Source organism: Dermacentor albipictus, chromosome 7 (genome assembly GCF_038994185.2).
Source record: "Dermacentor albipictus isolate Rhodes 1998 colony chromosome 7, USDA_Dalb.pri_finalv2, whole genome shotgun sequence".
NCBI classification, from domain to species: Eukaryota; Metazoa; Arthropoda; class Arachnida; order Ixodida; family Ixodidae; genus Dermacentor; species Dermacentor albipictus.
This window is the reverse complement of record NC_091827.1, coordinates 3,101,479-3,129,313: the sequence shown is the minus strand read 5'-3', so window position 1 is coordinate 3,129,313 and position 27,835 is coordinate 3,101,479. Positions and strand designations below refer to the sequence as shown.

The 27,835-nt window shown below is 48.3% G+C and overlaps 2 protein-coding genes and 1 long non-coding RNA gene across 5 annotated transcripts in view; 1 reads left to right on the top strand and 2 right to left on the bottom strand.

The window, feature by feature from the left end:
- Window positions 1–27,835, bottom strand: part of GEFmeso (Guanine nucleotide exchange factor in mesoderm) — a 380,310-nt gene that overhangs the window by 179,380 nt on the left and 173,095 nt on the right. Inside the window, exon 1 of one of the 3 annotated variants that reach the window (XM_070521520.1) lies at window positions 234–969. The exons of the other annotated variants lie outside the window; for them this stretch is intronic. Within the exon in view, the coding sequence (XP_070377621.1) occupies window positions 234–294 (61 nt within the window). The 5' untranslated portion in view covers window positions 295–969. Of the gene's footprint in view, window positions 1–233; window positions 970–27,835 lie in introns of those variants that run through there. 3 annotated transcript variants of the gene reach the window in all.
- The window catches only part of LOC139047378 (uncharacterized), a 64,032-nt gene continuing 37,866 nt past the window's right edge, over window positions 1,670–27,835 (top strand). Inside the window, exon 1 of the mRNA XM_070521204.1 lies at window positions 1,670–1,784. The gene's annotated coding sequence lies outside the window, so the exon portion shown is untranslated. The remainder of the gene's footprint in view (window positions 1,785–27,835) is intronic.
- Window positions 12,868–16,644, bottom strand: LOC139047319 (uncharacterized). The gene is made up of 3 exons (XR_011507092.1): window positions 16,306–16,644; window positions 15,670–15,773; window positions 12,868–15,555 (listed from the first exon to the last, which is right to left on the bottom strand). It is a non-coding gene; the product is annotated as an uncharacterized lncRNA (long non-coding RNA).

Genomic DNA, 27,835 nt, shown 5'->3' with positions numbered 1-27,835 from the left:
GAGCGCCTCGTGTGAAGCGCTCGCAAGGACCTTTTTGAGGAAAAATGAAAGCGCCTACGACTCACTCGCGTACAAAATTCAAGGCGCTGTCGGGCTTCGCTCTCCTCAACCTTTCTGTGCGGCCGTGAGTGCTTTTGGGGACCAAGCTTTTGCGTGTTCTACTGAAAGGTGCATACTTTCGCAGCCGAAACGGTGCTAAGTTCAATGACGTTGATCATAAAGCACATACTTACCGAAAAATTCTTCCCACTGCACGGATTCGTCCGAGTCCGAACGGGCGTCGCCTCGGCCCATGCTCCAATAAAACGGGGTCCTTCTTTCAACTGTGTCGAGCTCACTGAGTCAATCGGGGAGAGTCTTCGACGGCGAGCTTCGACCAGAAAGCCATCAGCCCCATTCCCCACCGTTCGCGACCGCCGGTGTTGAATGGTGTGGGAATAACGTCTCCTCTGCAAACCCCTTCACTCAACGGGTCCACAAAGGCTTCGCGTGCACGCACACATACACGCACTAGGGGTTTGGCCGATGCGAAAACAAAAACTTCGCAGCGCTGTCTGTCTCGCGAGCGCCCGGGCCGCGCCTCATCACATGCAGCACTTTCGTCCCACCGCAAACAGCAACAAGGCGCTCCTTTCTTGCGCAAGGCACCCAGTGCATCAGTGCGAAACAAAAACAAGAAAGAAGTGAAGAACAAAACTTAGGGGCACGCACACCACGGCCGCCGCAGTCACAGCTGTGCCATGTGCGGGATGCGAGAGCGTAGCCAGCAACGCGGGAGTGATCGAAAAGCGCGCACGAGGCTCAAAAGCCGCGAAAACGCTCATTCCGCACGCACGGACGGCGTCGACGCCTGGCCAGCGGCCGTGTCGAAAAAGTTTCCTACCGTCGGAGTCTGCGCTGACCACACAGGGACACAGCCATGCACACGAGCGCCCCGACAGGCCCCGAGGCGAAGGCCACCTAAAGCTTCCACTTTCCGCCGCCAGAACGACAAGACGACAATGTAATGTAACGGTGACGAGACACGAACACAAACGAAGCGAGGACGTGATGCATTATGCATGAATGTACGTACCACTTACACGAGTTATGCCGGCTGTAATCTGAAATACTTATTGTTTATCAATGAATTAAGGCTGTATGCTGAGTTTTTTTTTTTAATGTTGCACTAGCACATCGAAATTGGATTTCACCGCTTTTTCTGCGGATGCGTGAGGAGCAGTGGTTGCGAACATGGAGAAAGGAAAAAACACAGTTCTCTAGACGTTTCTCTTATAGTGAGAAACTCTATGGAAAAAGACAGAGTTTCTATGGAAAAAGATAGGAGAGAGGCATGGAGGAAGGAAAAAACTGAGCAGGGCATGGAGGGCTCTGGCGTGAAGCCGGAAGTTGGCGTTGCTCCACCATCATGTCGGGCCAGTTCTCCTCTCTTGTTTACATTTCCCAAGGAACCACGCCGCGAACCGGGCTGCGACGAGACGTTCATTTGGAGGATCGCCAGCCGTTCGTGCGCAGGCGCGCAAGGGAGAATCTGGGGGCTTTCGTAGCTTGAATACATATAGTGAGAAACTCTATGCTTGAAAATGACTCTACCTAGGCACTTCGGAGGTTTCCTAGCCCGTGTTGTAGGTCCCTAGGCGTGCCGGCATTGCGTAGTGGGGTCGAATTTGTTTAGGCTCGGACGCTGGCTGCCGGCGCTGTAAAATAGGTGAAGCAGCGGGCACTGACGCCCGATTTGGAGACCGCTGTGTCGGACAGACTGTCTCGCACCTGCGGCACTCGTGGTAAGTCAGTCGTTGCGGATCATAGCTTTCCCGCGCCTTACGGCGATGTGCCTTGTAAATAACATCACAGATATTTCTGTGCGAGCGTAGCGACCGTAGTAGAGCCTGGGCCGCGCGGTAGTGCTGAACTTCACAAGTTGGCGGCTGGACGTAATTATACTTATTCAATCGTGTTTTTTATGCGAAGCATACTGGCCGCACAACCCCGCTCTTCCTTGCTGCGCCGCGCGCGGCCGCGTAGCTACCATATGACGTCATAACAGCTGCAAAAGCGGAGGCTCAACTCGTGCGCTCACTTGCGGCCGCGTAGCTACATAGGTCTCAGCTCGTGCGCTCGCCTGCATGAGTTGTTTCTTCGTCTAGCCGAACCAAATATAGCCAAGCAACAGCAGTTCACCAGGTTAAACAGTGGTTCAACAACTAAAATAAAGGCTAGTATGCTTCGCATCCTGGGCTTAACCTTAGCTAACCCACAGCCATTTTTTTACTAACCTTAACAACGTGTCATTATTTCGCATTATTGGCGGCGCGCCAGGACACCAAAGCGGCAACGGGGACATCAAAGCTAGAACCCGGACTGGTCCGTGGGTTGGGGGCGCGAAGGCCGATGCGTGCCAGGGGGTGTTCGCGTAAAAAAAGTGGGTGTCCGCGACAGCCGATCTTATATACCTCTGGCACGCGCAGGCCTCGGTGGCCCTGCTTCCAGCTTTGATCCCCCCGCTACACCTTGGGTGCTCTGGAGATTCTGCGCCGCCTGCTTTATATAACCGCGGTTGCTCTCCTAGTGATGCCTCCGTTTGCCGGTTACACATATGTGCCCTCTTGGAGCAGCGCTTGTAAAAAATCCAATCTATAGTCGCGACGAAAAAAATGGGAGTGGCTTAGCTCGGCAATGCCAGGATATACGTAGCGAATTAAAGAAGGCATAGCATGGTTAGCCTTGGTTAATCTTGATTGCAAGTTCAGGTTAGTCTGGTTGTCTAGCTATGCTGCAGCGTTTAGCCAGTCGTTCGGTGCGCTGGTTGTCTATTTCCTGGGCGATTCGTTTTTTCTTCATCTCGTCCCAATGTCGATTCCAGCTAGGCCTCCTCCGGCTTATCAGAATTGTCGCCGTCCATACTGCCGCCTCAGCTGTGGTTGCGGCGCACGCGAGCTCTCCTTTTCAATACTCCGACGTGTTATCAGGCATGCGACGCAGCTGGCGAAGCGAGCGGAGGCGAGCGCAACGACGAGGAACGCGGTGTGACGTCATACCAAGCGGCGGAAAGGCGCTGCGCTGCGGCGGAATGCCTGTGGCTCGGTGCTACTAGTGGCGCATGCGCAGTAATGACTAGGGAGCGAGAGAGAGAGAGAGAAATATCCGCGTTGTGACGTCATGTGCCTCCTCGGGGCACCACCACGGCGAAATCGCAAGTTCGCGGCCAGTAAAGCTGTCGCTTTAAAAAGCGACCCGCGACTTATACAACACCAGTCAGAACATTGCCACTTTAGACACAGGGATCACCAAATGGGGCCTCCGCGCCCACTGCCTCACCGCGCGGGCAGACAGCGGCTGAGCGTAATTCGACCGCACCCCGCAATGCCGGCATGTGTAGGGACAAACGAATACAATGCACGCTAAGAAACCTCCTCCGAAGTGCCTAGGCATAGTCATATATTCAAGGAGCAAAAGCCCCCACGTTTTCTCTCTCGCGCCCGCTCTTACTCGCGCCTGCGCACTAAGAGCTGGCGATCCCTCAAATGAACGTCTCGTTGTACTGTGGCGAGGAAAGCATGTCTCCTTAAAGAAAGACAAGTCCGCTTGTCGAAACGTTGGCTGCCGCTTTCACCTTCTCGTTGTGCTCATCGCCTTGGTCTTTTGTGGTGTTTTTAGAATATTGAAATTTTCTTCCTTCTTTTCTGACACAAGTTGAAGCCAACATTCTATCCTATTACAATGTCTTGTTTGTTTTGTCTATCCTGAATCAGTGCCTGTGCCTGCCACTGCTGCCCCGAGACTGGATTTTAAGGCCCGTGAAGTGGCTGTGTGCAACTTTTTCCTTAAATCCACATAAATTGTATTGTAAGAAACCGCTTTATTCCAGCCGAGCTCCTGCTACTACCACGAGGATCGAGCTGTGCTGCTGGTGTTGATTATACAAATGAAGATGTACAATGGATGATGATATGTAGAGATGATGAAGTTGAAAGTCAGAATCTGTTCCGAGAAAGGAGCTGCTGGGTGTACAGGGGTCGAAAGGAACGATGCATCAAGAACGAAACTTGGTGAACGGCCACAGACGAGGAAAAAAGGTGAAATGCCGGTGGTATAATAATAATAATAATATATGGGGTTTTACGTGCCAAAACCACTTTCTGATTATGAGGCACGCCGTAGTGAGGGACTCCGGAAATTTTGACCACCTCGGGTTCTTTAACGTGCACCTAAATCTAAGTACACGGGTGTTTTCGCATTTCGCCCCCATCGAAATGCGGCCGCCGTGGCCGGGATTCGATCCCACGACCTCGTGCTCAGCAGCCTAACACCATAGCCACTGAGCAACCGCGGCGGGTGCCGGTGGTATACGTTGCGTAGCCGTGTTATAGGCGAATGTCACGAATGGCAGGATTGCATCCCAGTTCGTGTAATCGGGGCGGATGTACATCGCAATCATGTCGGAGAGGGTACGACAAGAACGCTCCTTCAAGCCGTTGGTCTGCAAATGGTAAGTGGAAGTCGTCCTGTGAATTGAGTTTGAGGCGCGCAGAACTTCGGTAAGGATAGAAGAGAGGAACACTCTGCCGCGGTCGCTGAGGGGAACGTGCGGAGCGCCATGGCGTATGAAAATGTTGTGTAGAGGGACACTAAAGGTTAATATTAAGTCAACGTGGACTCTTGAAATACCATCCCAGAAGCCTCGAAACGCTTGTTTCGTGCGAAGAAGAGACTTATTTTAAGAGAAAATGAGTTCTGAAGCGTCCGCGTACGTCTAGCGCAGTTCAAATCACCCGCCCTCCGATCGAGGAGTGTTGACGTCACGGTATCATAGTGACGTTGCGCCGTCGGTGAGCAAAACGGCCCCCGCAGACGGCGCTACGGCTTTTCTGCACAAAACACAAACGCGCGGCTAGAAACAGAACCAAGACAGAGCCGACAGCAGCGCGAAAGCGGAACTATGGTGGCTAGTGGAAGGGAAAGTGCGCGACGATAAGCTGGTTCTTTATTTTATGACGCCAACTTCGACGCTCGTTGCAATGGATGACCCTGACAACGACACATTGGCCTCTCTTGTTTACATTTCTTGCGAAACCACGCCGCGCTGCGCGCAACCATGTTGCTCAGACGCGCGCGCTCCGCAGCAATACTCAACAGTCGAGATGTCTCATTGCATTACCATTGCCAAATTCGTGTTGAAGGAAGTTCATAATGAACTTCGCAAATTTGGCAGTGAGGTCGAATCGGTCGCTTTTACCGACTTTTACTAAAATAGACATGCCTTATAAGGCTTGCCAACTGAACTGTTCTCATCAACCACAGGTACCGGCCGCCGCTCAGTTCTTGCGTGTTTTTAAAAGAAGGTCACCTTTATATCGCTGCCTTCTACTTGCTTTTCTCAGCTTGTGCTTCCTGAGGCTCTCAGACGGACTTGCGAGCCAGACGTCTGGCAATACGCTAAAAAATGTACGCATTCTCACTGCATTGCAAGAACGCACTGGAGACACGTACGACACACCGACCAATTTGCGATATATTTGGAGTTTATGAGCACAAACACATTCTCGCTTGAGGAATCGTCGTGCTTTATTGAACGAAATTCGGGTGGTCGCGCATCACTACGATCAGCGCACCGGCGAGGAGGCAGAATGTCATTTCTGACTCAGCGACTGCTACCTGAGGTGCCTTCTTACCACGGTAAGTGAAGCTTCACGGAACCAAAGTTTTGCGATAGCCGGCGCACGGTGCAGAACAGTACGCGCGTAGAACCGGCCTACGTGCGACCATGGAACAGCCGTTTGATGTGTTCGCAGGCGTACGTTCTTTGGAGCCTTGCTCACACTTGCAGCGCATCTGCTAACCTTCACTTCCCTGCACTCCTCGCGCGCACAATAAGATACGCCTGCGGTAGGGAGGATTCGTTCCTTAAGCCAAAACAGCCGCTTCTTCCCCATTTTCCAGGATGAAGCGTCGGCTGGCAGGCGCACGGTGCTGAGGGCAGCAATATGCACATATTCTGCGTGACGCTTTATCAGCACGTGTATTGAGGTGCACCTGCGCAGGTGTGCATGAGCCTCGAACGCGCTCTGCTTAAAAGACTTTGTGCTGTCGCGAGTACTGCGAGGAACAAGCAACGATAAAGCAAGGTGTGTTTTAATATGCACAAAAGCAACTTGTTACTGAACACAAAACTATGAATTCATAACGTACGTTATACGTGCCGCAAATACACCATATGCGCTGTCAAAAGCAGGAATCGCTGACCTGCAAGGCGTTCATTGTGCAGATTCTGAAACGCATCGGTTTCGGCCTGCTATGGCACGTTAGCATGATTCCGCCAAAGAGGGCAAAATTTCCCGCGGATATTCCTTCGTCCGCTGCGATTGCCATGGCGAGGTACATTGCGTACAGCGTTGCATGCGCGTTCATTTCACGAACTTTAGTTCGTCCTGTCCCACTTGGCCACAGCAACATCCGGGAGAGCACGGCCCACATAACACACCGCAAGAAAACACGGAGACCAACGCAAACCTGCCCGCACGGCGTCTTTACCACGGTACGAAACCTCAGAGCAACAAGTGTGAGCGCGCTTAACCATAACAAAGCCGCCATTGTGGCCCGAAAGGCGTGACCGGTAGAGCAAATAAATAAAAAAAAACTGCAAAACAAAGGAGAACCTACTACGTCATTTCCTCCACACTTTTTTCCTAGCGCGCGGCGGGGGTAGGGCCTCTCGTCAATTTCCTTCCTCCATGACCTATTAGCCCCGAGAACCAACGTTCTTAGACATACTTCAGTTTCGCAGCTCCGCTCGGGAGATGGCCGAAGTGGTGGTCACGCGAACTAGCGGCGCTGCGATCGCGTCTTTCGTCACTTTTTGTTTCGTTTCTGATAGCAGTTGCGTCATTTCTGGTAGTTTCTGTTTTATATTTCGAGAAATAGTTATTTCACAGTTCTTAATTTTGAACCTCTTTGTGAAATATTGTGATATCTGAGCTATGTATTGTTAGTGCGTTTCTGGTAAGGAACTTGAAACTTGACTTCTGCTTTCACTTCTGGTTTCATATTTGTTGCGCTGCACCGTCAGTCGCTATCCTTCTCCGTTTTGTAGGTGTTGTGTGATGTGTCGCGATTTGCTCTCTTGAAAAGCTTCTTGAAGAAGCGTTTCCGCATCTCATGACAGCAAGAAGTTCCCTATGCCGTGCTGTTTTGCCCCCGGCTGCACGAGCGGCCTTAGACACGATGCCGCTGGTCACCATTTTTTCGCACCGCCGCAAGACGCTGGAGAGTTTAAAAGTTGGGAGCGCATGCTACACCGAAAAGACAAACGCCTCACAAACAAATCAAAAGTGTGTGAACGCCACTTTGAGGACGACGACATTTTGAAATACTACAAGCATGTTGTGGGTAACAAAGAAATAATGATTCCTCGCGGGAAATGGATGCTTGCTCCCGGCGCACTTCCTCGGCTCTTTCCTGGGCTGCCTGAGCACATCTCAAAGCCAAAAAATGTGAAGCGAAAGGGACGTCCACCAAAAGAACGAGCGCAAGTGCCGGCAACTACATCGAGCGAAGCTTGTAGTGACACTTCAACTTCAAACCTGCTATTGGGCTTGGATGAAGGAACTTCAGAAATATGCGCTACACACTTTGCGCTCAACGATCTCACGTACGTGACACTGCCTTCTGCGCTCTGGAAGTTCGAAATTGTTGAGGACGACGCAACACAGAAGCGATGTGGAGTATTTTATATGAGGCAACTGGTAGCCGGGCATCTGCGAGTAATGAAAACTGTTGTGCTTGAAGAGGATGGCACTTAAACGGCTACAGCAAAATTCACAAGAGGCTATTTCGAGCTGCGACTAGCATTGCAAGTGTGGAAAGAATCCTGAGAGAAGCAGAGAGCTTGAACATGTGTGCGGGCGTGAAAGCAGCCCAGCGTGACACGGCGACATCAGATAATATGCATCACAAGCAGTGCAATGTACTTACAAAGCAACTAGTCTGCGCGCGTTGTCTTCGTCTACAGAGGAAACTTCGACTGAGCATTAAGGCTCCGAGCGCAACGCTCAAGCGATATCAGAAACTACGCAATGTGAAGAAGAGGCTGCTTAGGGCGGCTGCTGCGCATCAAAAGCAAAAGAAGGAAATTTTGGCTCTGAAGAAAAGGCTTTCTGAAATGCCCGATAACAGAATCGAGGAAGCGTTAGCCGAACTTCCGCCTTTGCAGCGACTTGCATTTATGACATCGTTTAAACAGTTGAAAGCAAAGTCTTCGTGTGGCGCGCGGTACAATGCGGACTGGCTTCTAAATTGTTTAATGCTGAGGATAGCGAGCCCTCGAGCATATAAGCTTCTGTCTGACATGAAGATGCTGCCCTTGCCCTCCCTGAGCCGTCTCACACAAATACTGAAAGGAATACCATGCTTCAATCCTCTATGTATGGAAGCTATTGGAAAACAGCTGGGCAACAGAGCAGATGGGAAGAAATTCGGCACACTGATTTTGGATGAAATTAAGTTAAGCCAGGCGTACGATTTCAACAAGTCAACCTTCAAACTTGATGGTTTTGTGGACTACGGCGGTATTTCAAATGAAGGAACTGACCAACTTGCAGATCATGCGCTCGTGCTGATGTTCGTACCACTTCTGGAGAGCTGGGTGCAACCGATTGCCACCTTTGCCACGAAAGGTGCTGCGCCTGGCAAGATTTTAGCAGAGCTGGTGTTGCAAGCAGTAATGCAATTGCATAAACATGGTGCTATGGTGATCGCCGTAGTCAGTGACGGGGCTGGGAACAATCGCTCGATGTGGCAGCAGATGGGAATCAGCGGCGGCGTAACCTCACCTTCTCACAAGATTCCACATCCATGACTGCCTGAGAGCGCGTACCTTTATTTCCTGTATGATGTGCCACATGCACTGAAGTGTGTACGCAACCATTTGCTCAAGCACAAATATGGACAGGTGAGCTAGCGTAGTTTATTTCATATATAACCTGTGCTGATTGGCGTCGATAACTCGCTGACAGAGCAGGTGCAAGCAGCCAGAAAGAGGGCAAAATTGCTTTGAGCAAAAGTAGCTCAAAATTACTTTTCTGTGCACAAAGTAAATAAAAAGTGTCACTGTGTTTGTTGTTTGTTTTGTTCGTCAAAAAGAAAATGAATTAAGCTTTGACATGAATATATTCATAGTATTTAACTTCGTCCTTGTCACTGCTCACAGATCACTTCCAACTCATTTGCACGTCCCATAATATCCGCGGACAACTATAAAAAATACATGTGTCAATTAAATTTATTAGGCGAAGCGTTGACGGGGGTGGATATCAATTCACCACAGCGTTGTCTCAAGCGACTGCTGGGCGTGATGCGTTAATGTCCCTACGTCTGCACAGGCGCTCGCCGTCTTTAATGAATACACATCTTAAGAATAAGCAGCAAAAAACAAAGCCCCCGCTGAAGGGACCACCGTGGCGCTTTTATAGGGAAAAAGTTGATTGAAAAGCGGAATCGCAGTGCACGACCTCTCATTTGCGGTGTAGTTGCAGCTTCTAAAGACTAGCTAGACATGTCATTCAAAGGTCCTTGGCATAAAATATTGTTAGGGCAGCCAAAACACAGTCGTCAAAGAGCAAACGGCACAGGCCAGTTGGGGAAAACGACCCACCGCAGAGATGACATCGCAGGAGTAGACGATGCGCGCTGCGTGAGAGATGTGTCACTGCAGCGCCGATAGTGCACAGACACCGTGAAGTCCCCGTTACTTACGCGCGGCAGGTTTGTCACAAAACTCATACTGCGTATCTAAACTACATTTACCGACGGATAAGCGTTTACAGGCCTGTTGGTGCAAACGACGCGTCGCAGCAGGAGCAGACGACGCGCGGCGCATGACGAAAGACGCGACTGCAGCGCCGGTAGTTTCAGTGACACCCGTTTCGGCCACGTCGGCCAATGGGCTCGCATAGGGAGCTGCGAAACTGAAGTATGTCTAAGAACGTTGCCGAGAACGAACACGAGCGGCGCTGCGAGCGCCGCTCGCGTGACGTCAGGGCACGGGCTCGCGCATGTCGTCTGCTACAGTTCGTGCGTTGTACGGGCGCTTTCTGCGGTGTTTTCGTTTGTTCGCCCTCGTTCTCTCTGCTTGTATACTTATGGTGGTCGTCTCAAATATATTTTTATGACGTCTTCCTTTGCGAACATTTATTCAAAGAGCTAATTTCTTAGACAACAATGCAGCTCTCGAAGGCAACGCTACAGTGCCAGCCGAAGCGACGCAGACCAGCCCATTGCGGGTTTTTCATACGCGGATAGACAATCGCAAAAGCATAGCCTATAGGAATCCAGTTATGATACCATACCTGCCGCGGTGCAACAAGTATGTCACAAATCTGGCTATATATGACTTCTACAGCAGTTACGTTGATTTTATTCCGCTAAAACAGGTTTGCTCACGACGAGTAGTTCATGGTATAATATCGAATTTTTGCATTTCCTCACAGAAACGCTCGGCAGTAGCACGGTGACTTAACTAATAATGGAGCTTAGTTTCTACACGCCTCACTTGCTTCTTTAACTGCTTGTCAACATTAGGCGGTTCTTCACGTGTTTATTTTTTTTAAGCGGCGGAAATTTGAAGTAAAGTTAATGAAGGCTTACAGCTATTTACAGAGTACAAATAGGAATGTACCAATATATATTCCCTTTTCCGTGCTACACGTTCAACTCACCTCTTTAGAGCGCGTTTGTTAATGATTAATAATGCATGTTCCTCTTTTTTATCTATGTTACCAAGTGTATATCATTTATTTATTTCAATGCCGCAGTGTGTTTTGCATTGTTATCATGGAAGTATTTCACTGTACTTTCATATATTGTATAACTGCAATGTTTTATGGCCACTATATAAATGTAATTTATATGGCGCTTGATGTGTTACCCCATGCAGCCATATTGTACCTAAGAGGGTGAGATTACCTCAAGCCGCGTCTGTGCGGCTTTTTTCCCTCATCCACCTCCATTTACCACTCCTCTGTACATGTGTGTGTGTAAATCGAAATTAATAAATCAAATCAAATCAAACTCACTTGAGAAATTTACTGGTGCTTGTTGCTTGAGGAATATACATGACGAATCTGTTTGGCAAACTGACACAGGCTGCTAGGCCCAATTTTTTTAGTGAAGTATGCCTGCTGGACCGCATAGCTGCAGCCAGAAAGCAGTCGAAGCGTCAATGACTAGTAGTATGGGACATATTGAAGATATCGAAATTCCCCCTGTGGAGGGTCAGAAATCAAGTAAAAGTAAATCAAGTAAAAGGCTTGTGGTGCTTTCTTTATGAATGTTTGCGATTGGATTGGAGCAAACTTAAATTAGCCTGCAAGGTTCTCTTTTAAGTACCGACGAAGCGAATAGTTATCCGTTTGTATAATTAAATAACGCTGGATCGAGACATGGTCAGACAAAAGGTGCTTGAATTTTCCTTTTGTAGGCAATCTAAGCTGCGTAGTAGTAGCTCGAGAATACTTTAGCCATTCCAGTTGGCGCTGTAAAAAAATGCTTTATGGTTTTAATTCGAAGTTGAAGTGAACTGATGGGTTTCGCGAACATAGCGTGCCTCGCCATACGGACAGTCGATTGCTACCGTTACGTGATCAGGGGTGTGCCATATTGTCGATAAAGGCTACTGAGGGCCACTATGATACATTTCATCACTTTCAATTGAGTGGCTGTTGATCTAAACAACGAAACTTTTCTCTCAGGTGATTGCTACTATGGTGTTTGTGAATTAACTATGTAAATACTCTACATGACACGCCGTCGTGTTAGCAGCCATGAGCAATTCGTTTTTTGGAGGCCTGTTTCAGAGGGGGATGAAAGTAGCAGCAAACATTTTCATAAGAAATGCGCGCCTAACTATTTTTTTTACGCATTAATGAATGGCCATATTTGAATAGAACAACACACCAGAGTAATAGGAATCATGATGACAGCTTCGCTGGGCAGTGTCTTTCTAACATCGGATAACATGTTGACGCCAAGTACCAAATTTTTCTTCCACGTAAAATGCAATACCTCTCATAGCTAAATACTAAAGGAATGTTAAGTGTTTAGCGAAGCATCATACACAACTTCGCGTGTTGAATTTGCAGATATTCTTTTTTTAGTCAAAATTTACCGATAGACACGGCGCATATATGCATTGCAAAAACTTGTACACCCCTTTAACGCTACTTAGCTTGCGATATCCAAGTCGCAAAGTTTCTCGACTCACACGCTTTTGAAGAAGAAACTGTGGTTAAGGTATTGCAGCTGAAAGAAGCCGACTTATTCTTCAATACGTACGGCTCGAGCCACCTATACCCCAAGCATACACGAAGGGAACGAGCGCGCGCGGCAGCCGAGCGAGCCGGAGCGAGCGGCGTCCTGGCCGTGACGTCACTCGCGAGAGGGCGCCATTCCTCTTTCTCGGGGCTAATACAATCACGATTTCGCGTCTTGTCATCTGCCGCGTCGGAGGCCATCTGTTGCGCTGCGCAAGGCGAGGTTGGCCCAGTAGGCGTCCTGCGACGAGTCGCGCGAAAGCGATCGTATTCCTGAATGCAACTATACATTTTCAAGGTGGCAACGCATAAATGGGCCGACTACGCCGAGCGCGCGTTGGCCTCGACGGGCGCTGCCATGCTGGTAGCATGTTTACATTTGGCCAGCTGTGCCGGCGTTCGATTTTGCAAACTTCGGGCAGGTTTGGGTTGTCTTGGGATCCCAGCCCACGTGACTTCCTGTCAGAACCGGAGCTAGCTGGCTGCCGTCTGGCTACCAGCGGGCTGCCAGAACTGCGAAAATCGAAGAGGCCCACTGTATCTTCCACAGATCAACGGAAATAATAGTAGCGGTGGCGTTGCGAACTAAAGTATGCGACCTAGAGATGGCGCTGGCACTATTATCACCATCATTACGTAGTTAGCAATATGGCCGCTACAGTAGCGACTGGTGGGGTTCGTTGTGCTGCCCGCTCGCTGGTTTTGGGTGTTTTGCTACCGCTCTCGCAGCGGTGTTCGTGTGTACGATACTCTAAAATGACTATCGATACCTTTATTATATCGCCAGATGACCGAGAGACCTCAACTGGCAAAAGAAAAAAAGAAACACGCTAGACAAGTAAGCTTACATTGTTTATTGTCAATCGTGAATAAAGCAGTACATGACCACAATTTTCGCACAGGTCAGGTAGAGCTAATGCTGTCAGTTACCGAGTTTACAACATACAGAAACCCAGACAGTAATCTATTTAACGGAATTGAAAGCTGAATTCGAGCGAAGTTTTCTCATCGCGTTTGGCGTGCCGCTGAAGCAAGGACAACGATATTGTGTTCGCCTACACTAGTACTTGTGTTGCATACAGTGCTGTTTGGCGTGTTCCATACTATATGTATGTTGTCTGCCTTCGACAATTTCAGCTAGATTAAAAAAAGAAACATAAGAAGTGCTCAGCAAACATGTACTGTCAGTAAGGTAAGCTCGAGTCGCAATGTCGCATTGTTTTCATAACACATTGGCGATAGGCGCGAAGTCTAGAGGAAAAAAAAAACGTTATGCTAAATTTTAGATCACATATTGTGTGTTCTTGATATTTCTACTGCACATTTAGTGTTCAGCTGCAGCAGTAAAGGCTTTGCCACAAGTGGAGTACTCGTAGGAAGGCGAGGAACGTTATGGAGACGACAGTGCTTACAAGGACCTCTGCCAATATTGCGTGTAAACATGGACACTAAATAAACATATAAGTATGCCCAATCAATGCTTACGGATCCTTGTAAAATGCAATTTACGGTTTCATGTTGAAAACAACATCTCGGTTTGCATGTTCAAACAATGCAAAAAGGTTACAAGGAGATGAACACGTCAGTTGAGTAACAGAGGTGAGCAAGGGAAGCCTAAGCTTGTAGCCAACGTTTCAAAAATCAAACATATTTGTGATGGCGGTGACGAAGATAAGTTCCCACGCTGAGGCTTCCCTTGCTCGTCCACTGTTGATTGGCTGAATGTTAAGCCAAACTTCGAGTATATTTCAAAAACACACTGTCCTCAGGTATGTCATCTGCTGTTTGAAGAGAAAGAAAAATCGATTTTATTGGTTCATCGCGTTTGAGAAGTGTGGAGTAGGCCAGTTGTGTGAAGTTGTCTGTTCTAGCCATTTCTTACGGTGCAGGGCTAGCCTAGTTACTGATCTTTGCAAATGAAAAATGCAATATCCAGATCTAATTCTAACCCTATCAGTTACTACCTTAACAATGCTCCCTTAGATTTCATCATGTCCTATAAATATATTGGTGTACACATCACAAATAAACTAAATTGGACCAATATAGAGTATGTCATTAACAATGCAATTCACCTGCTCGGGTACTTACAGTGCAACTTTTCCAAAGCGCTGTCTACTTTAAAACTACACCTTTACAAGATGCTAATACGCTCAAAAATTGAATATGCATCTGCAATATGGGATCCCAGTCGCGTTAGTCTTACTACTTCACTTGAACTAGTACAAAATAACTCTGCTCGTATCATTCTTTCTAATTATAACTGTACCGCGAGTATAACCTTAATGAAGCTAACCAGCACTTATTTCCCTAGCTTGTCGACATGTTTCGCTATTTCATAAAATTTTCCGTTATACCACACTTCACGACGACTTCATACCATGGCCTCAAGTACACTTCAAACTGCATCGATCATCGCAGTCCAATCGCAATCCCTGCGTTACTGCATCGATAATCGCAGTAACGCAGGGATTTATTCTTGCTACACGAAGTTTTACTTTGAATCTTTCATCTCCCGTACATCTCAGGAATGGAACCACCTTCTCTCAAGTATCTGGCCATCACCGACAACAAACGTTTTTTTGCAATACATTAGCTAACATTGTATAATTAGGAGAATTATTGTATACCAAAACTCACAGTTCTTGTTTGTTTGTTTTACTCTACTGCTTTGTAACCATTCCCTTCTTTAATGGCATACGGCCCTGAGCGTACTTTAAGCAAAAAATAGAATAATAAAGTGATGAGTGACTGCCAGAGTTTCAGTGAACATGAAGCATCATTTCCTGAAAATTGCACTGAGCGGTTTTGAAGGCTTTAAAATTCTTTGCAGTTTCATGTAACAAATCAAAGCCTTGAAGGAGCATGTGATACTTGTTGGTAATGCCCGTCAATCTGATTTTCAAATAGCAAATGACGGAATTTGTGCATCACCAAGTAGGAGCTTGCTACATGACAAGAAAAGTAACAAGTTGGGACTTAACTTGTTACTTCTCTGATTGTCATAAAATGCCCTTAAAATCAAGCAAGCTTGTCTGTCAAATTTTAGCATCGCCGCTCGGTACGATACAAAACTGTAGACTGTTGCTTTCCTGATAGGGCTCACAGCACTCTATCTGGTAAGCTTGCAAACATTTCATGGTGAGGCATGTAGTTTAAGAGGACCTGTTGTTATTATGGTGTCCGTTGAGCTTCTTATGGCTTGGCGTGGGCAGCTTGCAAACCAATAATCTCTCTTTTGTCCTTCTTCCTGAAAAGAGAAATCATGAAGCCATGACAAACATGCAAGCAAGGAATGGTGAAACAAAAGTTTGTCCAATAAATGAACAAGTCCCAGCTCTAGTTGAAGTGTTCAGAAACATACCTTGCGAGTATTCTGCCTCTGTGGTGACACATTCACTGGTGACTTGTACGTCCAGAGACAATAGAGTCCAAAGTGGTGATCAAATATGAGCAGCATCTTGAAGGCTGGAGTCAAAAGAAAGCCTCAGTTACTATGGTGGAAACGTGGGTGAGTTTGTGATTCATATATGACAAAGAACAGTGCACAAAACGCTCCATGACAGAAAACACACACAACACTGTTTTGAGTGTGCATTTCTTTCAATGGTGTCCTTGTGCGGGCTGTGCTTTTTGAAGCCTCAATTAAATTTTTGCCAGTTACTAGTCAATAAACACAGTATTTTTATTATGCATAAAATGATATTAATCCAACTGTATCACCGGAAGTACACTTGCACTAATTTGCTGCGAATTTATCGCAGTGTATCAGTCATGCAGACACAGCCAAAACTATTTATTTTTTATACTGTACTCCGTGTTAGGTATTTTAGCAACGAGGCAAAATAACAAGAGCCTTGTTTGAATTGCATTTAAAGAGCAATAACTTTATTACGATTTTCCACGTTGAAAAAAAAAATGACTACAGCAATCTGTTTTACCCGCCTTGCACCCGAAGAAATTGAAAGTTGAAAATGCGAAGCAGTGTTTTTTGACTCACCGGTGCACACACCAAGAAGCTGCAAGGTTAATCCGCTTTCTTGGGTAGTTTCCAGACAGACTGTGCTCGGTTCCAGCGACGAGTTTTCACGCTAGCTAGCACATTTTTTTCAAGCAACCCGTCATTACGCGGCAGACCACTGACGACGGAAGCCGTGTATGTACCCATTACGCCAGTGAAACGCCGCAGCTGACAAAATTCACCGTCTTTAAACACGATCGTCTGGTAGCGGCTATCGAATGTCGGATGCGTAAACTGGCTGAGATATTATTGTTGGCTAATTAAGACGAACCTACGTGATGCTGCACAAAGGCAACGGCCACCCCGTTCGCAAATATAACCGCCGTACAATTTGAAGTGATAAACGGCACGAACTGCAATCGATACCAGTGGGCTGCTGCTTATCACACGTCAGTGAGGTCTCAAAACCTTTATTCAAGTAACGAAGCACAGGCTTTAATAACGTAAGCTTAATAAAAACAATTGTCTGTTTATTCTGCAGAAAGTTATACGTTAACTGTGTTTGACGGTTATTATGCGTGCATTTATAGATCAATATGGATGGATGGATGTTATGAGCGTCCCCTTTGGAACGGGGCGGAATATTGAGCCGCGTTGAGCGCCCCTAGCAGAAAAAATACAAATTAAAGTATGCGACCAAATTATAGTAGCTCCACTTACGCGCTTATGCTGGAACGCGCTGCGGTTGATTTTTCGCCCTCTGTGGCGATCGCTAGAACTTGAGAGTGCGCGGGGCCTGCTACTACGACGGCGGCCTGCTTTGAAAGGCACTCCACGCGACTTCAGTAAGTCGGCGTTGAACTCGTAATCCTCTGGACGAAAGTGCAGCGAGCACACTACGTGATTTTTCGGCTCTTTGCCAGCGCCCTGTGGCAGAGGTACGGCACTTAACCACTTCGAACGGAGAGGTTGACTCGTTGGCACATAGTGGTAAGTAACGTTGGATTCGCCGCTGCAACTGCCCTTGGCCAAATTCCGCGGACCGTTCGCGCATCCCACGACATCACATGGACGTGGAATTCTCGCTGCTTGTTCCAAATGCAAATTTCGCGAGTTAGCAGGACCACCGCAGCACGACGCGATAACGAAACAACTGAAACTCCAAAGCGCGTGCGGCGCAACGTCGAGCGCGCAGAGTCGAGCGATAACGAAACCTTTCGATCACCGATACTACTCAAGGGTAACGTCAAAATGTAATTTTTTTTTAGAATCGAATAGAAGCAGACAAGTAGCATTTTCTGCCGTTTTATAATCTAATGAAATGATCTTTTTAAAACGAGTAGTTGAGTACTAGTGACATAAATTATGATGAGGAGTGCCTTCATCATCGGGCTAGTACCGGAATGTCGCCGGGGGGTCTCAAATAGTGTCATGCATTTACCTCAAGTTCTCGGTTACTAAAGCTCTGTTCGCGATAATATTGACGCCTTAGACGTTCTAGAACATTGCTTTATCACTTTAACTTGACTTTCTGGTAACCTTTATTAGGCAGCAGTCCCGAATGGTAGAGATGTTGTCTCTGCGTAGCGTGTTAGATGGTCTACGGCCGTTACAATCCAACGAATGTCCTGTGAGGTCGTGGGAAGAGGACTGTACAAGCATGTTCCACCTACTTCGAAAGGCGAAGCGGTACGCGGCGGAGGTTGTAAAGAGCCAGAAGGAGCTGTTGTCGGTCGTTTGCGGCTTTGACAACGAACGCAGGATGCAACGTACTTTGCAATGGATGAAGACAGGCCAAGCCAGGAGTAGCGACTTCGTATTCTGTCGTAAGTCTTGTGGTAGCCTAGATCACCGGCCGTCGGATGATTGTGAAAGGCTTAGAGCACCTCACGATGCAGAGAACATGGGATGACCGGGACCCATTTATTGCCATCGATGTGATAAATGTAGCGTTGTAAAGCCACATTGCGCAGCTTGAATTGAATAAGTTGTTGACGAAGTCGAGTGTTCGGAGCTGACGAAGAACCCTCCATGCGTTGGAGAAGAGTGCGGCAGTATGGGTCGATACGTCGGTGGGACACAAGGTCAGATGGGCTGTCGGGCCTTAGCCAATCGAGGGTTGCGATGGGTAAAGCCGATGAAGAGGACTCGGGACGTAGTCTGGGGAGGCGATGGTGAATCGTCATGATTCGGCAGAGGGTAGCGAGACAGAGCATCGGCGTCTTGGTGCCTCTTTCCAGCCCTGGAGGTGACACGAAATCGCACTCCTGTAGGCGAAGCACCCAGCGACCCAGGTGACCTGATAAATTATTTAGCGATGATAGCCAGCACAGTGCGTTATGGTCGGTAACGACTGTGAAATGGCGACCGTGAAGATATGGGCGAAATTTTTGCACTGCCCAAACAACAGCAAGGCACTCGATCTTGCTCTGTTATATAGTGTAATTCTTTTTTGCAGTGGTTAATGTACGACTAACGTAAGCTAGTCGTAAAAAATTCGTTCGCGTAAGGTGTTGTCACGTTGCAGTAGAATGGCACCGAGACCATGACTGCTAGCGTCAGTGTGAAGGACGGTGGGCGCGCTCGGATCGAGGTGGCTCACTACTAGGTCCGACGTAAGGACATGTTTCAAAGCCAGGAAAGCACGTTCACATTCGTCGTACCAAACAAAAGGCGCATTACTGGCAAGGAGTTGATGGCGCGGGGCCGCAAGTGCAGCGAAGTTGCTTGTGAAGCGCAGGAAGTAAGGAGCAAGTCCGAGAAAACTGCGCAGGTCTTTTTGACACAGCGGACGGCAAAATTCGAGTACGGTAGCGAGACTCTCAAGTTCCGGTCGAATACCTTCTTTGCCGACTATGTGCCCCAGAACCATGATGGTCTTGCTGGCGAAATTTCCTTTTTTTGTGTGTGTTGAGCTGCAGGCCAGCGTTTTCAAGACAGACAAGGACTTCATCAAGACATTGCAAATGTTGTGAGAGCGTGGTTGAAAACACTACAATGTCGTCGGGATAGCACAGACGGGGTTTCCATTTCAAACCACACAAGACATCATAGATCATGCGTTCGAAGGTGGCAGGCGCATTGCAGAGTCCAAAAGGTATCACATTGAACTTGTATAGCCCGGGGTAGCAAACGCCGTTTTTTCTTTGTCTTGAAAGGAACCGCTTTATTCCAGCCGAGCTCGTGCTATAGACTACCACGAGGATCAAGCTGAACTGCTGGTGATTATCTATACAGAAGAATAACATGTACAATGTATGATGATATGTGGAGCTGATGAAGTTGAAAGTCAGGCATGTGTTGCGCTCACACCATGTTTGTGGAAATAAAGGCAATTTAATTTCAAAAAAGTTTTAAAAAAGTTCGAAGAAACTGTTTGCAGCACTGTGTATGTACCACTCGGTCTGTACCCTCGGCCGCCGTCTTGTAGGCGTTCGTAAAGCCGACGTTCGGTTTCGCCTCACGCGATTATCCAGGCCGCGCCGATATCGCGGCCTAGGTCAATGTAGGCCGCTCGCGTGAGACGAAACCGAATTTGGGTTTTTCGAACGCGTACAAGCGCCCAATGAAGGTTTTTGATGCCAACTTGGGTCACTAAGTATATGCAACTCGGAATGTGCCGCTCTATCTGTAGAGTGACGAAAAAGATCCCTTAAAGTGTTCGATATGCTGAGCGGAATTGAATGCACGTCACGACGGTTCCTAAAGGACAGCAACCCGACACATCAGCAGGCCGCGCACAAATGCACTGAGCATGTGCCGCTCTTCAATGAACTCGTCGCCAACTTGGATCACTGAGTATTGTTGTAACATACCACGTGCCTACCATCGAGGCGACGGGAGCTGCCATACTATGTGCACATCATCGAGGCCACGGGAGCTCCCACTTCACCGCGACAAATCAAGAATTCGACGAGGGGGGACTTCAAGAAGCACCCAGCCATCTCCGCAACGAATCAAGAATCGACGCGAGTGTCGTCAGCACCTGCCCCGACTGGCTCCTGCCGACGAGGAGGCGCCAAAGGGGGCTTAAAGGGACACTAAAGGCAAATACTAAGTGAAGCTAAAGTGATAGATTAGCGCTAGAGAATCTCTAAGGCGTCAATATTATCGTGAACAGAGCCTTAATAATCGAGAAATCGAGGTAAATGCAGGACATGATTAGACTACCGCGGGACATTCAAGCACTTGGCCGATGACGAAAGCACTCCTTAGTTAAATTCTGTCACAAGTACTCAACTACTCATTGCAAAAAAAACATCCTCATATAGTATTACAGAATGAAATAAAATACTACTTGTCCAGTTCCATTTTATGTTTAGAAAAGAGAACTCATTGAAATTTCCGTTGACATTGACGCGAGCGGTCGAAAGGTTTCGTTTTCGCTCGACTCTGCGCCACCCACGCTTTCGCGTTTCAGCACTTTCCTGATCGCGTAGTGCTGCGCTGGTTGGCTGGCTTGCGAAACTCGCACAAACTGCAAGTAGCAGAGAATTCAACTTCCATGTGGTGTCGCGGGATGCCCGAAAGGTCTACGCCACTTGACCAACAAGCAGCTGCAACGGTGAGTCCGCCACTCTGTCTTGGCTCGGTGCCGTCGTCTGTCGGGCGCCGTTTTACCCACGACGGAAGCAAAGGACGGTGATGGCGTATGCAACGTCAACACTCCCCCGGTTGTGTGGCGGGAGATTTAAATTTCGAAAAAGGTATTCGGACCCTTCAGATACAATTTTCTCGTAAACTAAGTCTTTTCTTGGCTTGAAACAAGTGTTGCGAAGTTTCTAAGAGAGAGAGAGAGAGAGAAAGCAAGGACAGGAAAGGCAGGGAGGTCAACCAAAAGAGCACCCGGTTTGCTGCCCTACACTGGGGGTGGGGGAAAGGGGAATAGAAAGAGGAAAAAAGGAAAAGAATAAACACTGCGTGTGGGAGGGGCACTACACAGAGGGACCCTATAAACGGTCTCTTAAGCAGGCACACGAATCGCTTTTCGTGCCAGTGACGGCTGTGGCCATGGTCCGAGTATCATTGACTCAGTGAACGGTCTCGAGTCCAGTCGGTGCAAAGTCGGTCGCAGAGAGAGGCGTTGTACATCGTAGCGAGGGCAGCTACACAATAGCTGCTCGATGGTTTCTTCGCACCCACAGGAGTCGCACATCGGGCTCTCGGCCATTCCCAAACGATAGGAGTATGCGTTCGTGAACGCCACTCCCTGCCTCAGACGGCATAGCAAGGTTGTTTCGCCGGGGAAAGTTTCTGAAATGGTATTTAAACAGTCCACGTCGACTTAGTATTTACCTTTAGTGTCCCTTTAAGGGAGAACCGGCGCATTCTGAAGAGTCGCTTCCAGCCGCCCAGTCGGTCTGTTGCGCTCTTACACCTACATGTACGCTATCATCCACCATCTGTAAATATTGTATAAAGTTTTTCGTCTCTTCTTCGTCTGTGGAAAGAGTCCGTCTCTCGTCCTCCACCCCGAAGTCACGACAGTGGATGGCAAGCTGTGGGATTCGAAGCCAGATAACGCCCGCTACACCGCTCAACGGCAGCCACGAGGTCGACCGGCGTCAGCTACTTTGGAGGAGTGAGTGTCCGACGTTTGCGTTTCGCATCGCGTAAATGCTAAGGGCAATTGCTCAAGTAATCTGAAAGGATTGTAGTGGTTTTATCTTAGTTCGCTTCAGGCTTTGCATAGATTTCCTGCTTCGGAAGCAAAGCTAATTTAGAGGCAAAACCGGCGACGAGCCGTCAGATCGCGATGGAGAAGCTCAGGATATAGGACCTTCTTGATGTTTGTCAGGAGATGGGCATTTCGGTTGCCGCGGCAAGGCGAAAGAAAGCCATTCTGGACGTTATGAGGGCAGAAGAGGTAACTGAGGAGGAAGTCGAATAGGTTTGGGGAGAAATTCTTGGGAGTAGAAGCGAGAAAGAAATGCTCGAAGAGGAGCAGAAAAGGCGCGAGGACGCAGAGGAGAAGAGAAAAAGGCGCGAAGAGCGAGATCACGCTCTTAAAATGAGAGAACTGGAAATAGAGCAAATTCGAATCAGTTCGGCGCGTTCAAGTCCCCTTTTCGGTGGAGACGATACGCCTGAACTGAGAATACAGGACCTGATGCTACCGTACAGGATAGGCGGTGATATCGCACTTTTTCTCATGAATTTCGAACGTACGTGTGAGAAGATAGGGCTGGACAAAAGCCTTTGGTCTCAAAAACTTCTTTCAGTTGTCCCAGGAGAGGCCGCGGAAGTTCTCGCACGCTTGTCTAAAGAAGACTACGAGAACTATGGAAAGGTAAAAGCCGCGCTTCTTCGCAAATACCACCTCTCTGCCGAAGCATTTCGACAGCGGTTTAGGCAGGCAAAAAGGGGCAGTGAGTCGCACACTGAATTTGCATACGAGTTAAAGTCTAACTTAAAAGGAGTGGCTCAAAAGTGCAGAAGTGTATGGCAACCACGACAAGGTGCTTGAATGCATAGCACTGGAGCAGTTTTACCGAGTGCTTACAGAAGAAGTTTGACTTTGGCTGCAGGACAGGCTCCCAGAGGTATAACTAGAGAAGGCAGTGTAGCTCGCGGAGGAATATTACACGTGCCGAAACTTCCAAGAAAAACCTATTCAGGAAGATAGGCTAGGAAAAAAAGGACTATTCTGTAAAGCGGTTTTTCCCTCGCAACCCAATTCTGCCGAATAAGAAATCATCTACGAGCGACGAGTTTAGCAAAGGAGTATCGACTAAGGCTGAGGTGGCGAGGGAGGGCTAGCAGAGGCAGCCGCTAAAGCTAAGGCAGACGTAGAGCGCGCGTTCGAGGCCGGGAGACCAATTATCTGCTTCCGTTGCAACAAGGAAGGCCCTATTTCCTCAAATTGCAAGGAGCAAATCGCGTTCGCCAGCATTAGCCAGTAAGACGAAAATCTGAGGCTGCTCGAGCCATATGTGCAGGATGTCATGGTAAACGGGAAAATGTGCTGGGCACTCCGCGATTCCGCCGCCACCATGGATGTTACTCATCCGTCCTGTGCTTCTCCCGGGGTCTAGAGCAGAACGCGTGCTTGCCATTTAGTTGCCGGGGTAACCCTCGAGGGCGCTTTTGGAAGGTTGCAAACGCAGGCAGCCGTGAGTGCAAGTTTACCCGAACACATTTCATATCTTTTTTCAAACAAATCGGAGCAGCTTTTAGAAAAGGAGTGCCGGTCGTTCTCTACCAGTCTCGCTTGCATGGCATTAACGCGATCGCGGTCACGCGCCTTCTCAAAGAAACGTGAAAGATCATCTTCAAGGGAGGAAACTGACAATGTAACCTGCTCACAGCGGCAGTCTAGGCCGGTAGATACGGCTAATGAAAAGCAGAGGACTCAGAATTGTGGCGGATCAATTACCGGATCAGTGACAGTGGGTGAGGAGCCTTTCCAGACTCGGGAAAACGGGGCGCCTAGGGCTGAAGTGGAAGGTTCACTGCTTAGTCCCGCATCATTTTGCTGGGAGCAGCGTAGCAGGGTTGAACGAGAAGCGCTTATCGCGGCACAGAAAAGTGACCCTTCGCCAACTGTGGTGCAGATTAATGCGAATGAAGGAGTGGCCCGAAGGAATATGTCGTTCTACACTAGGTCAGGTCTCAAGTACCGGAAATATCAGGATTCCAAGGGTCGGACATACAACCAACTATACTCGTGCCACAAATGTACCGACCACAGCTTTTAGAGTTAGCGCATGGGAATGCATCGCGATACTGTGTGCATTTTTTCCCTCTTTTTTTCTTTTTTTTCTTCTCTCTTCCTTCTCCTTTTATTCCCTTTACCCCTATCCCCAGCACAGGGTAGCCAGCCGGTGTTTACACTGGCTAACCTCCCTGTCTTTCCTTCCCTTTTGTCTCTCTCTCTCTTGGGCGGGTCACCTCGGTATCAAGAAGACAAAGCTAGGCTAGCGCAAGATTTCTATTGGCCAGGATGCTGGAAAGAGGTTCAAACACTTGTTCGGTCATGGGACGCATGTCATCATCATCATCATAATCATCAGCCTGGTTACGCCCATTGCAGGGCAAAGGCCTCTCCCATACTTCTCCAACTATCCCAGTCATGTACTAATTGTGGCCATGTTGTCCCTGCAAACTTCTTAATCTCATCCGCCTACCTAACTTTCTGCGGCCCCCTGCTACGCTTTCCTTCCTTTGGAATCCAGTCCGTAACCCTTAATGACCATCGGTTATCTTCCCTCCTCATTACATGTCCCGCCCATTCCCATTTCATTTTCTCGATTTCAACTAAGATGTCATTAACTCGCGTTTGTTCCCTCACCCAATCTGCTCTTTTCTTATCCCTTAACGTTACACCCATCATTCTTCTTTCCATAGCTAGTTGCATCTTCCTCAGTTTAAGTAGAACCCTTTTAGTAAGCCTCCAGGTTTCTGCCCCGTACGTGATCGAGTACTGGTAAGACACAGCTGTTATACACTTTTATCTTGAGGGATAATGGCAATTTGCTGTGCATGATCTGAGAATGTCTGCCAAACGCACCCCAGCCCATTCTTATTCTTCTGATTATTTCAGTCTCATGATCCGGATCCGCGGTCACTACCTGCCCTAAGCAGGTGTATTCCTTACCACTTCCAGTGCCTCGCTAGCTATCGTAAACTTCTGTTCTCTTCTGAGACTGTTAAACATTACTTTAGTTTTCTGCAGATTAATTTTTAGACCTACCCATCTGCTTTGCCTCTCGAGGTCAGTGAGCATTCATTGCAATTGGTCCCCTGAGTTACTAAGCAAGGCAATATCATCAGCGAATCGCAAGTTACTAAGGTATTCTCCACTAACTCTTATCCCCAATTCTTCCCAATCCAGGTCTCTGAATACCTCCTGTAAACACGCTGTGAATAGCATTGGAGAGATCGTATCTCCCTGCCTGACGCCTTTCTTTATTGGGATTTTGTTGCTTCCTTTATGGAGGACTACGGTGGCTGTGGAGTCGCTATAGATATTTTTGAGTATTTTTACATACGGCTCGTCTACACACTGATTCCGTAATTCCTCCATGACTGCTGAGGTTTCGACTGAATCAAACGCTTTCTTGTAATCAATGAAAGCTATATGTAAGTGTTGGTTATATTCCGCACATTTCTCTATCACCTGATTGATAGTGATTGACGCAAGTCAGCCAGTTGGTAAATCCAACGACAAGTGACAGAATTTCACTCGGAGCGAGACAGGGCAAAATATAAGCTTTCTTCGATCGCCTCAGCTGTCTCTTGCCTGCCCGAGTGACTGTTAGGGATTACTTTGCAATCTGTTCTTTATCTGTTCATTCTCTTTGAATGGCTCTTCTTTGAGAGCACTATTTGTAGAGGTCTGTATCCCGGGCTCTTTATCGGGTGCGTGTTTAGTGTTTAGTACACTAACCGTAATGGTGTTGTTGAGAGCGCAGAGGGGGTTAGAGTGTTTGTTTCCGTGGAGTTTGGTGTGGCATTGTGGAGAGCAATGGGAGGCTGCTCACTTTCACCGAAGTGGTCGGCGTTGATTTTCGGTCACATGAGCTTTCTCAGATCCAAGCAAAGGAAAGACCAGCGGATGAAAGGGCGGCAAAGCCATTTCCTTAACCCCATCAAGGACGTCACTTAATGAGCACGTCGCATGCCGCGTCGAACAGCTCGACTTCTGGATGTATTATCTGGAGGCGGGGGTGCTTTTGTGCCTACCATCGAGGCGACGGGAGCTGCCATACTACGTGCACCACGTGCTTATCATCGAGGCTACGGGAGCTCCCACTTATCCGCAACGAATCAAGAATTCGACGAGGGGGACTTCAAGAAGCACCCAGCCATCTGCGCGACAAATCAAGAATCGACGCGAGTGACGTCAGCACCTGCACCGACTGGTTTCTGCCGACGAGGAGTCGCCAAAGGGGACTTCAGGGAGAACCGGCGCATTGTGAAGAGAGAGAGTCGCTTCCAGCCGCCCGGTCGGTCTGTTGCGCTCTTACACCTACATGTACGCTATCATCCACTATCTGTAAATATTGTTTAAAGTTTTTTCGTTTCTTCTTCGTCTGCAGAAACAGTCCGTCTTTCGTCCTCCACCCCGAAGTCGCAACAGTGTGTGCCACCGAGTGCGCGGCCAGCGAGGGAACAGTTCTCAGCGTTCGCAGGAGGCACCCGCGCGCCACGCCTCTCGGAGGCCACGCGCGGACTTCTCGACTGTGCCACGAGATGGCGCAGCGCGACCCGAAAGAAGCGTGAGAGCCCGGTTGCCGTGTGGCGCGATTCTCGGCGTTCACACGCACCGGTGCACCACGCCTCTCGGAGGCCACGCGCAGGTTTCGCGGCGTCGACGCTATGTGGCGTGGGTTGTTCTTAGGGAAGCGCGAGTCACGCTGCAGTACACACCACCTCGAACGTAGCTCGTTTCGACGGTGGCAATACGTTGTGTGGCTACATTGATTCATACTGACATACTATACCGTCGCCAGTCATCGTGAGGTGGGTTCTACCGCAATTTGCTTTTTTTTTGGACTCATGTACCAACTTCTTACTCAACAGCAAACACTCCTATTCTCCTGGAGACCAGACAATGCTCAAGGTTGTGGGGGTGGGAGTGCGAGGAAAGAGCAGGGGATCGATAAGCTCCTGCCCCGGCTACTCGGGCGTCTGTGTGCCTGAGTTGTCAGTGACAACTACACTCATGGCGTTGCTTTGAAGATAGCGTGCTGCATCAGTGGGTACCAGGCACGTACCCAGGGGGGGGGGGGGCCGGGGGGGCCCGCGCCCCCCCTCCCCACCCACGCCACCACTCCTCACACATTCCTAAAGCGCCACCAGATCAATATTGAGACTTGGCAGCTGTTCATCGGTCAGCATTATGCTGCCTTTTTCACTCCTTTTAGACGGCGGTAGTTATCGGCACCTCTTGTAATGTGAAGGACAGGTTTCTCATATATTCGGCACCCGCGCGATTAACTCGCGATGCGTTCAGTTGTCACCATCTATCCAACCGACACGCGCATAGCTGTTGCTTTTGTTAGTTCAACCTTCTTTGTTTAGGCTGATCCTGGGACCAGGAGAGGGATGCGGCTGTTACTCAGCTGGTCTGTACTCTCATGGAACGAGTTGCGGCCGGAGAAAACGCCAATTGCGTTTAACTTTTTCCCTTTGCTTCATTATTTTCTTGAGTTACGGCTCGCCGCGACCCTGGCAGGTGCCCGGAACCATATACACGTGATATGGGTTAGATAAGGTGGGAAATAAAATAATGCGAAAGAGCGTCCATCATGAAACCCTGCAATAACCCTTAAATCCATAAGCAAGATGACTGTCGCCCGTTACCTCGTCTGTTTTTTCCCTAACTGTATAGCACTTTTCGTGCAAAATTGGCAACTGGAAACAAAAATCGCGAGGAGTTGAGAAATTAAGCGATATACTAAGGGAGAGAGCCAAGGCAACAACCAAACTGCAAGCAAAAGCGAATAATAAAAAAGTTAAGCGTTGTTTATGAGACTATTTATGGATCAACATCTTTTTTATTGAAAAAGGAAGTAGAGAAAACGCCGCCGGAAGTGGAGAACAATTAGTTGTTTTGAATGACGCT